The 16,045-nt window shown below is 37.4% G+C and overlaps 1 protein-coding gene across 3 annotated transcripts in view; it reads left to right on the top strand.

The window, feature by feature from the left end:
* Positions 1-16,045, top strand: part of ZNF385D (zinc finger protein 385D) — a 408,882-nt gene that overhangs the window by 388,269 nt on the left and 4,568 nt on the right. For all 3 annotated transcript variants that reach the window (XM_059846143.1, XM_059846162.1, XM_059846152.1), the window contains 3 exons: positions 8,720-8,953; positions 10,901-11,079; positions 12,388-12,489. In XM_059846143.1, the coding sequence (XP_059702126.1) occupies positions 8,720-8,953; positions 10,901-11,079; positions 12,388-12,489 (515 nt within the window). The remainder of the gene's footprint in view (positions 1-8,719; positions 8,954-10,900; positions 11,080-12,387; positions 12,490-16,045) is intronic.

Below are 16,045 nucleotides of genomic sequence, written 5' to 3'. Positions count from 1 at the left end.
ATATGTTATCAACCATGGGTGAGCAGTCAAGGGAAGAATTCCTTGTAAAAACATTGGACTGAAGAAGACTAATAAAAATCTGAATAAGATACCAGGAAAATCAAAACAATTAATTACTCCAAAGATTAAGGATGGTAATAATAATGGTAATAATACTACCATCTCCTGTACTGTTCTCTCCTCAATTCTTTGTGAAATCTGTTCTTCCAAATGTGGACATTTGGTATCTCAGCTACTTAAGGAAGAGCAGGTGTTTTGTAGCGAAAGTCATTGCTGATCAGTCCCTGGAACACATCCCCTACAGGCTCCACTTACAAAGCACTACAGGACAGATGTCTGAAAGAATGTCTCCTCACTGCTCTCCCTGCCTTCTCTCCACTGAGAAAAGTTATACAATTGTGATGCTGGTACCACAAGGGACAATTCCTGTGTCAGACACAACTTCAGTTATTGCCGAAATCAGATTTACTAGTTCATTGCTTTCCAGTAAAGGAAGTAAGCTGCTGTAAAGGGAATAGCTTTAATTATTCCTGGATTCAAGACAGGGGGATGCCATGAGGTATTACATTTACAAGAGCAGTCAGAAGTCAGACCTTTTAGAAATTCTGAGTTATATTCCAGTTATTTTAATTTACTTCTAGAGATTCTCTGACTATAAATCTGCTTTGAGACTTAACGTTTAGATGGAGCTTTTAAATAGGACATTCAACTTGCTTAAAATGCAAAAAAAAAATCAACTACCTGCTTAAAATGAAGACCAATCCTTTGCAATCTGCAGTGCAGTTCACTTATTCTTTCCTTGTTCCGTTTGATTAATGAAAGCAATGCATTTTCTCTTCTTTGCTGGTGATTATTACTTCATGCTTCCTTGGTTTTGGTGGCAGATTGCTGGGGAGAGATTCCACTGTAAATTGTTTTTGATATCAAGTTTTAAGTAGGCTTTGCCAACCTACTTATTTTGTGAAAAATACTTCTAAGTTTCCCGTAGTGTATATCCTAGACATGTTCCTTCTCTGTCTCTGTCAAAGAGAAGGGGAGTTTGGGAGAGGCCCTTTCAATGCTCACTTCCATCACTACAGTCAACAGTGCAAAGTTAAAGAGAACAGCTTGCCTGCTGCTTCCTTCCCCATGTCTGCATGGTAGGTGTGTGGGGCAGCAGGAGCAGCAGTCAGCAGCTAAATCATAGTTACTTATTGACCATGGTAAGAGCAACATCTTCTCCTGGGTTCATGGTGTGACTTCAAGCTCTAATGAGTTTTTGGGTAGTAAGGTAACACTTTGAAGCCATTGCTGTTAGTGACACAGAGGAAAGTCGCTCCCTGAATTCTCCTTGGGGAAATACTGTCTCCAGTACTGACTGGATATAACTCATGCCACCTGGACCTTGGCACTGATGAAGGACCTATTTTTAAACATTATTTTGGACTTCGGTCTGCGCTAGTGATTCACACAGTGCCGAGGATGTTCCTGGACACGGGAATGCAATCATCCCTTTCCACTGCTGTAGCTGTCTCTGGATGACTTCTGGATGAAGCTGAATCACCCAGATATCCCTGGGCAGTCTGGCATTCAGTACAAGCCAAGGAGCAACAGAGGCAGTTCATGTGCATCTGACCTGCTTTGGAGGAACAGAGAGGATGATAATACAGATGGGGACTGCTGTGCACGTGTTGGCCTCCAGAAAGAGACATTCAAGGCAAATTCATTTTACTCTAGGATGTCTTGCAGAACCCTTTTCCTACTTGGGTTTTTAGCTTTTTCAGTTTTTTCTGTTCTTTGTTTTTTACTGGTAATAAACTCAACTGGTGATGAGTTTCTACTTATGTACTAAGATTAGCAGTGAGTATATTTTTTATTATGTTTACTTTTACTTAAAAGTTGGAAAATGAATACTGAGGTGCATGCAGATGTAAAACTGGAGGTAGTTTGTCAGCATAGTCTCAAGCATGCAAAAATCCTCTTTGCATTTAAGTGTGAACTCCACCTCTTAAGCAAACACTTTGTCTTAATTTCAAATCAAATTTTCGTTACAGAATACCCGTTAATTAAACTGTGAGAGTAATTTCAGCCAGAAGCTCCTTGCATAGGGACCCTTTCACTCACAGCTGGTGAAAGGTGATCTTCTTCTGCCTGGCTGAGGAAAAATCTATACAATCATAAGGACAGCCCAGTGTCCAAACTCAGTCATCACCAAGTATCCCTTAAATGACCTGAAAAATAAATGGTTTCTCTTCATCATTTCCTTACCTTCCAGTCCTATTTTTCTCAGCTACATTTGCCTAAGAAGCCAAAACTCAGACATGGTGTGACATTTCCCTAGCTAACTTCCTCACTTTCCACAGGCCTTTTACCCCCAGCTGTTACTGTTGCTGCCAGCTCAATTAACCTCAACAGGAATGCAGTTGTCCCTTTGTGGTAGATCCTGTTGAAGTTAAATGAACTGTGCTGTAAACCAAGAGAACTGCTAGTAAAAATTAGGTATAATTTCATTAGAAAATTTTGTACTCCTAATTAATGAAGGAGGTCATCTGAGTGCTTGACAGAATTGAATTTAACAGGAGGAAAATATCCAAAGATCAAATATATGAAGTTTCCTACTTTTCATCATCACTCTCTCTGCGGGCACCTTTTGTCACCAAACATCCTGTTTTCTGTCTCCCTGCCATCAAATCTCTGCCAAGGCATCTTGATGGGAAGCATGGAGTAGAGGCAGCAGTAAAATGAAGTCACTTGTTGTGTATCCAGTTGTTTCTTCATCTTGTTTCTGAGTGATGAACACTGTGTATAATATGATTTATTTAAGTGTTAAAAAGCAGGGCTGCTCAAAATAATGAGGTCATTGCTTCTCCACTTACAATCCAAGAAAATTCCTGGTATTTGTCTTTCATGCTCATTCTGGGAAACTTTGTAGTCTTTCAGTTTCTCAGCAATGCTTGTTTGGTACATTTGGGCAAAAGCTTGGGCAATACCTTAGACTTGTTCAGACCCACTTTCTGGATATTAAATATAATTTTGATAGACACCTAGACAAAGAAAGTTAACAAGGAACTTGACCAGGAAAGCACTGACAAGCCAGGATAGTTACAAGGAAAGGGAGACAAAACAGGTAAACATCTGTTTAAAAAACAGACTTAAAAAAAAAGTTCAAAAAAGAGAGCTCATCAAAAATTTTCAATTACTGTTCCTGGTTTGTCATACTCAGTTTTGTTTATTACTTCAGAGCTCTTGACCCTTCCATTATGATGTAGTAATTAGTAGTCATCCTGTAGAAGATCAGGCGAACACCATGGTTTCTAGTATTTCATATTGTGCCTTTGAAGGCAACCATAAAATGATGAATTGCATAGTTGTCAATCATATATTTAGGTCTTTTATGCCAAAAAACCCTGTGATGTTTGCTATTTATGTCTCTAAATCATGATGTAATAATTTTTTATTTGAGAAAATTTATATGGGTCCTTCTGAGTTCTAAAAATATACTTCTATCTCTCCAAGTAAACATATCTATTTTGGGCAGGATATATTTATAATAAATAGATGGAATCCAGGTTTTGAATGTAAAACTAAGTCTAATTACTGGATTTTTGATAATATGATACCAAAAGAATTTTTGTACAATTTATTGCAGAGGGACAGATATCCACCAACTACAAAATATGCAAGTTTGTGTTCTGCACATATAAAGGATAAGAAGTTGATACATTTCAGTCAGAGTTCCTCACAGTGCTTTGTTTAAATGCAGGAGCCAGTCAATGTGCTAGCACACATGCTTATGTTTCAGCATTTGAGAACAGAAAATCAGCTAAGCACAAAAATATATGTCAGCCATAATATTTTTGGAGGTGGAACTTTGGTTTTGGTGTACTCCACTATTTTATTTATAGATTCTAAAGAAATTAAGTCTTTTCTTCAAATATAATTACCACAGAAGTAGTGGAAAATTGAATTTTCAAAGCAGCCCAAGGAAACTGAGGAGGCAGTTCTTAGTAGTCAGGAAAATAACATTCTGAGTCCCAGTCCCAGGCTTGAATGTGCCAGTACCAAGGGTCTGTTTGGGAGCATTGACATGAGTTTGTTATAAGCTATACAGCCGGCTGACGATACTCGGTGGTCTCATATAGTGAAATATTTCATATCAAGTTCTGTTTGTTATGAGAAAGGATGTGTTTTCTACCTTCTGCACAGGCACGGTTGTTGGGTTTTTTTGGGTGGTTTTGTTGTTTATTTTTTTCCCTGAACAGTGTTATGGGCCAAATGCTCAATCCTTTTAGGTCAAAGGAGAAGTTTGATTTAAATGAGACCAGAATGCATGGGTATGTGCTAAATCAGACATTTTTAAATGTGTGCCACTTGAGATTGTGGAAGAAAAACATGCTCATAAATATTTGTGATTTGTTTGAAGTCAGAGTAGGCTTCTCTCTCTGGGTCTATTTATAGCTTCAGGATAAAAAATTCTTAGGCTTAGTGGCAGGAACTGATGAGTGAAACTTTCACATACTCAAAGCTGTAATTTTCTGTTTCTTCAGACTAAAGAAAATTCATGAACCTTGTAGCTGGGATATGAAATTAATCCTCCTTACTTAGGAGAACCTTAATCACAATACAATTTCCCATTTGAACCCTGGTATCTGTAGTACTCAAAGTCAGTTCTCACAGAATATTTTTTCATCTGTCTTTGTCTCTTGTTAAAACAGACCTTTGATTTTGCCAGTGATTAAGATTAGATTGTAATATAATATTTCTATAGTTTTATTTTTTATTCTGTTGCTATATTAAGACCAGAATCACAAATGGATTCTTTTGAATCCTGAAGTGTTCCCTTTTTTTTTTTTTGCTGCTGAAGTCCAGTTCCATACAATATCAGCAATCAGCTTCTATACCAAAGCCAAGCAGTGACAGTTGCAATAATGAATATTTGCTGTGGGCCACTGGTATGAAAATAACACAGTGCTGCAAGCCTGCGTCACCAGAAACAAATCTTCTATTTGACTGTGGCTGAATTTCCAGCTCAATTTTAGAACATTTATAATTGAAATAGCTCTTAAAGCACTGTCATAATAGAGTGTTAAGAAATGCTGATTCAGTCTACAAGGCATGAACTCAGATGCCTTCCTACTTCTTTTTGGTGTTGTTTTTCCTTGTTTGGTTGGTTTTTAATTCCTTATACCTTTAATGTTGTACCCTGTATTCAGGGCACTGAACTCCAGACAGGCAGCAACACTAAAATATTCAAAGGGAACTGTGCTGCCTCGGTTAGAAGTTCTTATGAGAAAAAGAATTGAATTGCCTCTTTGTAAGCTTACTTGACAGCTTTAAGAATGTTTTATCCTTAATCTCTGCTGAAAATTCTAAAGTTTATATGGGAATGAGCAGCTTTGCATCATTAAATGTGTCGTGGCTTTTACGTGGTGAACTTCAATGGCTTTTTATTTATGTTTTAATGTCATTGATGTATTTGCATTAGTAGAATATCAAGTGTATTCACATAGGGCACCTCTTAAAATGAAGAATAAATGCACTGAACTTTGATTTTTTTTTTCCTGATGACCTTTACCATTTTTAATTTTTTATATACTATGCTGCTTTCATTCGCATATCTCAAAATACCCTCAAAATATTCAAAACAGCTAGCATAATTATATTTTCTTTTAGCTTTTAAATAATTATATAGTGAAATATTAGATCAGCATAGATACAGAAGGTCAGATTCTTGAAGCAGAATAAAATCTGCTGTTATTTCAGCTTTTATTGTTTTATTTCATTTGTTGCCTCAGGTTTTCCTAGGGAAAGTAAAGAAATTATCATCTATATTTTGCTTAGGACTAAGTACTGACCCTTACACTGCAAAGCTGGCAGTGGTGATTGATGCACATTTGTAATTTCCTGCAAGATTAGAATGAGCACCAACAGTCATGAGAGAATGTTAATGTCCCTTTCCCCTGCCTGGCCATCTGCCCCTTGCCTTCCATGTCACAAAGAGAGTACCTTGGCTAAGCCTATGACTGTACAGTAGTACCAGGATGCAGAAACTGATGTTTTAAAAGCAGTGTTAATGCTTATAAAGCAACAGAGTTTGGATTTGGATTGGGCTTTTGAGGAAAATAATTCACTGCAGCAATTTTTGACTGAAGGAAAGCAAACCTTCAATGGATTCTCTGGAATGGGAAAGGAGTGACTAGTTAGTGCTACAGTTTTGTGGACAGATCTTCAAGGGCTTTATTTTTTTTCATCAGTTTCCCAACAAAATGCTTAATATTTCAATTTTTTTTTTTTTGAAACCTTATTTTAAAAAAACCATAAATAAGAAGAGACTATTCAGCAAGGTAACTTCATTCCTTCTGCACTGATATTTGATGTCCCCAGTACCTTCAGAATATGACAACTTTCAGGCACTCTTTCAGGGAAAAGAAAACCAAACTGTGATTTGACCTTGAGTGGGACTTTATCTTTTGCTACATGCTTTAATGCCTGTCAATACCTAGAATATTCACATGAAAAACTGCTTTCTTGGATTTATGAATGATAATTTTTAAAAACCCTCTGGGAGAGTCTATAGAAACATGACAAAATACACAATGCATATGACTTAATAGAGCTTAAAGGCTTGTATTCCCACTGACTGAAAGGGAGTCATATTTGTGTAGATATTTGTTCATCCAGCTTTAAATCTCCCAGTAGGAAATATTTCTGGATCTGTGTAGGTAGGTTATTCCCAGGCTTCATAAGCTTTAACATTAGAAAAAATTTCCTTACGTCTAATCTAAGTCTCTCTTGATGTAATCCAACAGTCCTTGCTCTACTAGGAGGGATGAGGGAGAAGAGTACATTCTTTTAATTTTTAGCTACCTTCTACAGATATGAAAAACATTGTCAGTGCTCGCCCTTTTTCTTCCATATTCACAGTTCATGTTTTCTAAACTTCTAATTTTTTTTGGCTCCCTCCATCACAAACCCTCTCTTGTTGCTTTGTATTTGTATTGCTTCTGAATTAATAGCAAAGCGAGTAATTTTGGGGTTTCTTTTGACATTTCTGTCCCCAGGCTGGACACAGGGCCTTCAGAGCTGATCAGAGGAGGAAAAAATATCTCCTAAATATTTTGCTTTGCAGTTTCACTGTGGTGGGGACCTGTTTTATAGCACAATGATAGAAAAGATCTGTGTTCATCATGTCTGTCACTGAAAGATTTTTCTGAAAACCAAGCAAATAAAAAAAGAAAACAATCAAAAAGAAATATACAATAAAACTTCCCCAAATGCAGTACTGGGGTTGCTGTTCATGATTCTGTTTTAATAGATCAGATTAAACCTACTGAGTGTGGATTCCTGCAATTGTCTTTACTGAAAAGCATCTAATTTTCTAATCTGTTTCTTCAATGCATTAAAATTGTTTTGAATCAGGTTTCTCAGGATGTTTGCCCTGCTTCCAATTTGATATTGCCTGCTAAGCTATTAGGAATGTTCTCCATTAACAAAGTTTGGAACAGTACTGGTCTGCAATGCACCACTGTGGTATCAGTTAGTTGTGTCCCTTCTGCACCAGAGCCTGTATTTGGATCTCTAAGTGAAAGAATTGCTATTTTGTCCATTCTGATGGGATGTAGTTAAAAAAAGCATAGCACAGGTACAGCATCACTAACACCAAGTAATGTATGAAACCAAAGTGAGCCATGCTTGAAAGTGCCCAAATCCAGGCATATTTCAGTAAAGTAACTAATTTTTTTTTTTTTAATATGATAAAATACAGCACTGCAAAGGCAGAACAGCTCCTGTCCTTTGTCTCCTCATGTCCCCTACCCACCATCTTCTTCACTGCCTCCACTGCTGCATTTTGCTGTCCTCCACCCCAATATACTTAAGAGCCACATGATACTGCCATATCCAAACATTATGTATCAATGATTCAAACTAAAATATCATTGTGTATTTTCTCTCTTTCATTTGATAACTACTGGAAAAGCACTAGTTCTTAGCTGCAAGAAATAAGTTTCCAGATTTAGGTATATGTCTTGCTTGTAGCCTTTCCAGCTGATAGGCAGAATGAAAAACTTATTAGCGTTTGTTTAGGTCTCAGATAGGGAATGTTGTATATATATATTTAGTTACTCTTATTAGTATGTATCATCATTATGTAATAATGGATAACAATGTGTACCATGTTTATAATTACCTTCATTCTTTTAGTGTTGGTATTGGGAAAAATCAAGAGAAGTATCAATTTCTTCTTTTTTTTTTTTCCCCAGATATAAAAGCCAATTTATTCATTTTAGTTTTATTAGTACAAGATGTTAAAACTTTAGCTTGGCTACCCAATCAGCATAAGTATTATGTGTTACTATGGTCGTTTATACAGCTGAAGTTGTGTGTATAAATTTAAACTGCCTGTTACGCTGGTCATTTTCATGACCTTTTTTATTGCATTTTTCTTCTGTTGTACAGTACATTCTTAATGACCTTTTTGTTCAGTTTATGAGTTCTGTGTGAGCAGACTGCAAGAGACAACACATGATTTTCTAATAGAAGAGAGGACTGTATTTTGTAACCACATGAAATACAAAGAAGAGGGTCAGGTTTAGTTCATTACCATTAGTCAAACCACCACCAGAACAACCCGTCTCTCTGTGTCATCACAGCATTGGGACATCAGCAAGCAAACATCGAAAGTCACACAATTTTTTTCTGTTTGTTTTCATTTCTTTCCATCTCCTCTCTTTGCCCACAGACGCTAACACAGGGACACCAGCAATATCAACGACGACAACCGTGGAAATCCGGAAGAGCAGTGTTATGACAACTGAGATCACCTCTAAAGTGGAGAAAATCCCCACAACAGCCACGAGCAGCAGCACTTGCCCTTCCGTTGAGACTGAGGAAGAAAAAGCAAAAAGACTGCTGTACTGTTCACTATGCAAAGTCGCTGTCAACTCTGCCTCACAGCTGGAGGCGCACAACAGTGGTGAGATGGAGCAGGGCTTGCTTGCTTCCTTTTTTTTTTTTCCTTCTGTCTCAAGAGTGCTGCAATTATCTTCCCCTGAATAGATTAGATCTCTTGCAGCAGGGGACAAAGAGGTGGCAGAAAACTGGCAATTACATGGAATTCATTAACTATTAAAGTATAAAAATGACAGGCAAAGAGGCTTTAAAAAAAGAGAAAGAAAGGAATTTATTGCAAGCTGCAGATTTTCTTACACTTTAGCCTTTGCAGCTTCAAAACCTTATAGAGCTAAATGACGGCTCTACTTCATTACCTTTGGTGTTCAGAGTTTGCATAGCTTTGCTTGTGCCGACTAGCAAATGAGAATGAATGCCATCAGCTTTGTCTGAAACTTTACAAATTAAGGCTGAAAGAGGGAGCATCAGTCAGTCAGAGTTCAATGATGAGAGTTAGAGTTCTTAGCTCCATATTGTCTGTTAATAAATATCTTGTTAAAATTATGTATATTTTCCCTTTGTTTTCATCAACTGATGGCAGCTGCTGCATGAGGGTTGAATGCATAATTGCCTATCTCCATCTTTCTTAGATTTTGAACTTTATCTTGCCATTAGAGCTAGTAGCATCAGTAAGTTCTGGTAGTAAACAGCCACCATTCACAGTCACTAATTTAAGCATGTTATTGATTGGCTCAGTCGTGGGTGGAGTTAAAAGATTTAGGGATTTGATAAGGTGGCAGTGACCACCTATAGCCATCTTACAGAAAGTTCCTGATCTTGGATGTCAGGGGCTGCCTCTTATTGAGGGTAAGTAGAGTTCAGAGACAGAAAGAGAACCTTGGGTTTGAAATTTAGAGACAGTGATAAAATACCTAGAGCAAAATGATCAAATGTTTTGTGATGCACTTTAAAAAAAAATAACTCTGGCATATCTATAGAACTCAAATTAGAATGGAAATTATGACTTCTTGGCATTCATAAGAAACAAAATTCCATCAGTTTTGAATGCTGTTTACTATATGCCAGATCTTCAGCTGGTGAAAGTTCAACTTCAAGCTGTATCCTTTTAAACTGTTTAACTTTGTATAGACTCTAAATATTCTGATCAGGCTGAGAGCCAAAACACTATTCTGAATATTTAAACACAACCTTCCAAGTTCTTGCTGCCTGTGCTGATAAACTGTGTGTGCTCACACACATGCTTTTTTTTTCACAAGACTCTGTGGATGCATACAGCAATTAGCACTGGAGTGGCGATTCTGTATGCACTAGTTAGTCCATTATCATCACAGACTACCTGTGTGGGAGTCAACAGTGTAAGAAACTATTCAGTCTGAATAAAGGTGCAGCAACAGAAGGCCAGTGTTCTCTATGCACCCTTTATTTATAATTTAAAAAAAAAAGCAATTGTATTTTTCTCTCATATATGTTTCTCACATGTTTTGGTTTCTGTCCAAGACATTAATGATCCATAGGTTGCTTCCAGGAACCTCTGCCCCTTTCTGGTTTGGAGAGTAATTAGTTAATTACAGATTTAATTGTAAGCTACCTAGACATACTGTTTATCAATCTGTTCAGGAGGACTACAAATCAAAGCCAACTACATCTTTAATAGCTAAATTACTTTTCTTTTGCAACTACAATTCAGGTCTTATTAGCAGCAGGAGTTAATGAGAAAAGTCACACACATTTAACTTCACATCAGGGTACCTGATTGTGCTGCTACTTTCTGGTCTGGCTGCTTTGTTCTAGTGCATTACCTACAGGTATGTAATTTAGTAAATAAATATCAGGTGTGAAATACTGTTACATTAGTATTACTCTGATACAGACCAAGACAGTCCAATTCCAAGGATAGCACGTGGCACCAAGCTGAGGGTCATATGATTTTATTAAAAAAAAAAATAAATAAAACAATGAACAGAACCCAATTGCCAAAGCTGTTTCTGTTTCCCATTTCTGTTGTCTCCAGGGACTAAGCACAAAACTATGCTGGAAGCTCGGAATGGAAGTGGAACCATAAAAGCCTTTCCCCGGGCAGGCGTAAAAGGCAAAGGACCTGTGAATAAAGGAAACACAGGCCTCCAGAACAAAACATTTCACTGTGAAATATGTGATGTACACGTAAACTCCGAGACACAACTGAAACAGGTACTCAGCCAGATTGTGGAGTGACACTCTTTGGCTGTTCTTTGTTTTCATGGTGGTAAAGTACCAACACAGTCAGCACATGTCAATTTGTGTCTAAATGGAACTCACAGTTTTGTCCATTGTACTTGGCTGTCATGCTGTATGTTTTGTTTTGATTGTGATTTTCCCTTGCATGGAATATGTTGTCTCAAAAGCTCTCAATTATACACCATTGATAAAGAGTTAAAGAACGTGTAACACGTTACAAGTGTCTTTAGAGTGCTAGAATTGTCCTGAGCTAACAAACTCTGCCATTTCATGTACTGCATGATATGACAAAGATATGAAGGTGGATGCAACCAGTGCTTTCACAGAATACAAAGTAACCCACTTTGTATTCTGTGAAACGTGGGATGGAGAGGATTCCTAATATTTTTACCAATGTTTCACTCTAACTGAGAAGCATGACCTCTAAATTGCAATTACTCTGAGTTATGTTCAGTCATTCTTCAGATGATCAAAGCTTTCTGAAAAACACTTAGTTTAATTCCATATGCCTATTGGAATTAAATACTTGTAAAGGAACTTTACAAGGATGAAGATTAATTCAATAATGGACAATAGCAATACACATTCTTCTGGTCTCAGAGAAAAAAGTCTAGTTCTATGTATTTTTATTGTGATAATACTCTTGAAAATGAAAATCAAAGCAAAAAAAAAAATCTGAAAAAGGTCCCTTGTTTCTAATACTACAAGATAATCTGTGGAGAAAGATACTTTAAAAGTCTCATAGAATTTATGAAGATAATGGATTTCGAGCTTTTTTTTTCACTGTCTCTTAGTTTGGTATGCAACCATCTCAGAAGGATCTCCAGGTAGTTTAGGGATTTAAACAATTTTCTGACCTTATATTCTTTCCTAAATAGGGGATGCTTTACTACTTAATATTCCTTAAAAACTTTCTATCAGCAGTGGATTGAATTTGATTGGTGATTTATAGAGTTAGGGAGTTTTTCAAAAGCTTTAACCTGACCCAAGTCCTGCTGAAGTTAGAAAAGGTGGGAAAATATTTAACTGTAGTGGAAGCAGAGCTGAACTTAGGACTGATGAAAATTGCAGTCCCAAGATGTGGTGCACAAAGGATTCTTCAAACTTCAAAAAAGGCTATTTTTTTCATTATTGAATTAGTCAAAGTAATGCTGCTGTAGAGCAAAAGCCTTTCGTATTGGAGCAGTAATCTTGTGTAAAGCAGAATCTGAAGTGATCTGTTATGGAACTATCACCCTTTGTTTTCTTCCCCCCCCTTCCCTCCCCAATATATTTTAACAGCACATAAGCAGTAGAAGGCACAAAGACAGAGCTGCTGGGAAGCCACCCAAACCTAAATACAGCCCATACAACAAACTCCAAAAGGGAACACATCCTCTAGGGGTAAGCCAATCACTCTTTTTCATTTGACTTTTATTTTAATCCTGATGAGTAGGATTTTTAGAAAATATAAGTGGGAAAATGTTTAGAAGTAGAGTGACAGTGTAAGCCATTGGAGTATCAAGTACAGGAGGGAGCCACTGGAAGTCCACAAGGGATTTTTTAATGCACTTTAAGGCATGTTTACTACAACCTATGGACCCTTGCTTTTGTAGCTACTCTGAATAACCTCAGAAAATAAGCTTGTTGCAAAGGTCACTAAAGAGCAAGAGATGGAAAAAACCTCCAGATATCATACAGGATTTTTCCAGTTTTCACCAAGGACAATAGTGATGAAACAACTAAATAAAACTCTATAAAATATAAACCATTTATTCTATCCTTATTTAGAGAATTGTTGAGATAACAAGTGAAACAATTAAAAAAACCTGCCTCTTCTTTCATTCAACTGTTTCAGAATGGTTCTGGTCACATTCCAACTGCCAAGATAAACTATCTGAAACACAATTCCTATTAGCTCCAAAAGCTGTTTTTGTTTTTTTAATAAAAAACCCTCTAGGATGCTACCACTAGTTAAGAAGCAGCTTATATTGTGGGTGGCGTAGTGAAACATCTGACTTTTATCTTCTCCATCAGTTAAACTGCATGGATGAGTCCTGCATTTTGGCCACAACAACCCCCTGCAGCACTATAGGCTGGGGATGGTGTGACCGGACAGTGCCCAGCAATGTGCCCTGGTGGCCAAGAAGGCCAATGGCATCCTGGCCTGTGTCAGGAATAGTGTGGCCAGCAGGGGCAGGGAGATCATCTTTCCTCTGTACTCGGCACTGGTGAGGCCACACCTTGAGTGCTGTGTCCAGTTCTGGCCCTCAGTTTGGGAAGGACCTTGAGACTCTTGAGCACATGCAGAGGTGGGCAACGAGGCTGGTGAGGGGTTTGAGACACAAACCCTGTGAGGAACAACTGAGGGAGCTGGGAGTGTTTAGCCTGGAGAAAAGAAGACTCAGGGGTGGCCTTATTGCTCTCTGCAAATCCCTGAAAGGTGGTTGCTGTCAGGTGGAGGTCGGTCTCTTTCACCAGGCAGCAACTGACAGAACAAGGACACAGTCTCGAGCTGCATCAAGGAAAATATATGTTGGATATTAGGAAAAAGTTTTTCACAGAAAGAGTGATAAAGTACTGGAATGGCCTGCCCAGGGAGGTGGTGGAGTCACCATCCCTGGATGTATTTAAAAAAAGACTTGATGTCATGGCACTCAGTGCCATGGTTTAGTTGAGGTGTTAGGGCGTGGGTTGGACTCAATGATCTTGAAGGTCTCTTCCAACCTAGTGATTCTATGAATCTGTGAATGTCATATCTGCTGCTTTGTAGGGTTTTATAAATGGTTCTGACAGAGGGAGGATGTTGATTCATTGTCCTCATAGAGATTAGCCCCTTATGCCTGACCATCTTTTCTGATGCAGGCACAATATGGAGCTTTTTCTTTTTTTTTTTTTTTTCTGTGAAAACCCTTTACATTGAGTTAAAGCTCTTGGCAGTAGAAACTGTGTCCTTGTTGGGGCAGCCCTCATGAGTGGCATATTCATGCAGGATTCAGTTGTAGAGTAAAGCAGTGCACCATTCTGGTAGATTCACTAATAGGGAAATAGCCCCATAGGGTTTCTCAGTTATCCACAAGATCAGGGTCTTCAATACAAACTATACTGAAAGGAATAGAAAATATGTAATAGGGTAAGTAGGATATAGAATCAGGACAGCCTTTCTGACAGGAATGGTATTCCTTTAGGAAATTATTTTTCAGCAGATGAAAACAACTCCTACATTGTTGTTGTGGTTGTGCACAGCTCTCTACCAATTTATATAATGGTGATTTCTGAGAACTCCAGCCAAGGTTCAAGATAAATAACAGCAGCGTGTCCTTTTCCCTCTCCCTCAATCCCACAATATACAGGTCAGGCTAGAGGGCATCAAAAAGGCAAAAGAGATTTAAGAAGGAAAGAAAAAACTAGCAATAAATGAACAGATATATGTAGTAGAATTGTGGCTTCAATAAGAAAGGAGATACCAGTTCTCCGTTTAGTCTTTATGGTTTTGAATACAAAAACTGCAGGAATTGTTTTCACTTGAAGTGCAGAATAGCACAGCAACAAGCCAACTAATTTCACCTTCAATTTAATGCTCTTTCTTTACTTTTCCTGTATTCCCTCTTCCTAGCTGAAACCAGGATGCTCCCCATTAATATTTCAAGTTATTTGTCCCTTAGTTTGCTTTGTTGGAAATGAAACAACTTAATTGTTTCATTGTTACCATTCCAAGTAATGGTTACTTTACTCCTAATGAGTAAAGAAACCATGAGTAAAGTTGACCTGTGAGTAAATTAGAGTTTAGAAATGAACGTGCAAGGTACTGCATATGTTAAGTATTACTAGTTTTGCAGCTACCTGGAAATCAGAATCATGTTGATAAGTTAACTGAAAAGCTATCTAACTAGAAATAATCTAGTAATTTCATTAAAAGTACCTGATTCCTCCAAGAATGGCAAGAAAGCCTTAGTCTTTATTAATAGAAACAGCCACATGAGATCTTTGTTCTTCATTACACAAAATGTATGGACATTGCCAAATTTGTCTACAGAAATTTAAAAAAAGAACATGCTACATTTTCATGGTTTTTCTAGACAAAAACCCCACTTTTACCATGTTTTCATTATCATTTGTACTTCTCTGTCTTTCCTAGATTTTCATGCTTCAGAGATAGAAAATTTATAAATTCCCACAGTGATATTTCAGAGTTTAAGAAGTCTTATAGTGTTGGGACTTTCTTGGTATTTCTTCAAGCCACAGCTGTCCAGCATGTATAAAATACTGCACAGGAGGAAAAAAAGTTGCCTAGCATATGATAGTCCAAAATTTCTGCAATAAAATAGCTGTTACAAAAAACATCCTTCACTGGGAACTCTAAACCAAAGAGTACTTTGTACTCAGGGTTATTTTTTTCCTCATGGTTGTTTTGAGGTTGGGTTTTTTTTGTTTTGTTTTGGTTTGGTTTTTTGGTGGTTTTTTTTTTTTTTTGTGTTGGGTGGGCTTTGTTTTGTATTTTTGTTTGTTTATTAGTTTTTTGGTTTAGGGATTTTTTTCTGTTCTAAATAAGTCTGTAAAAGTTATTTATTAAAAAATGTGAGAAGGGAGGAAAAAGTCATGTATTCAGCAAAGGAAGAAGACAGCTTGCATCAGTGAGCATAACAGTGATCAAAGAAAAGATCAGATCATTGGTTTTAATAGGCACCATACAGAATTTTATATCTAGCATCTATTACATCCTTTGTTAAGAGAATTAAAGAATTTGGTTTGATCTGAGTATTTCTCCCAGAGCTGTAAAGGGCCTGAAAGTCAGCAGTTTTGCCGATAGGTATTGGGAAAAATAAAAATCTTCTATCCATCTGGCCAGTAAAGAACCAACAGACCTTTTGGAATGTGGTGCTAGTGTAATGATGAAACCTAGTTGTGGTTCATGCTAGAGTACTCCTGCCCTTAATTTCTGATGATTCATTCACTAGGG

The sequence above is a fragment of the Haemorhous mexicanus genome, chromosome 1, assembly GCF_027477595.1.
Source record: "Haemorhous mexicanus isolate bHaeMex1 chromosome 1, bHaeMex1.pri, whole genome shotgun sequence".
Taxonomy (NCBI): domain Eukaryota; kingdom Metazoa; phylum Chordata; class Aves; order Passeriformes; family Fringillidae; genus Haemorhous; species Haemorhous mexicanus.
Note: the sequence above shows the minus strand (reverse complement) of the source record. Positions and strands in the feature narration are given on the sequence as shown.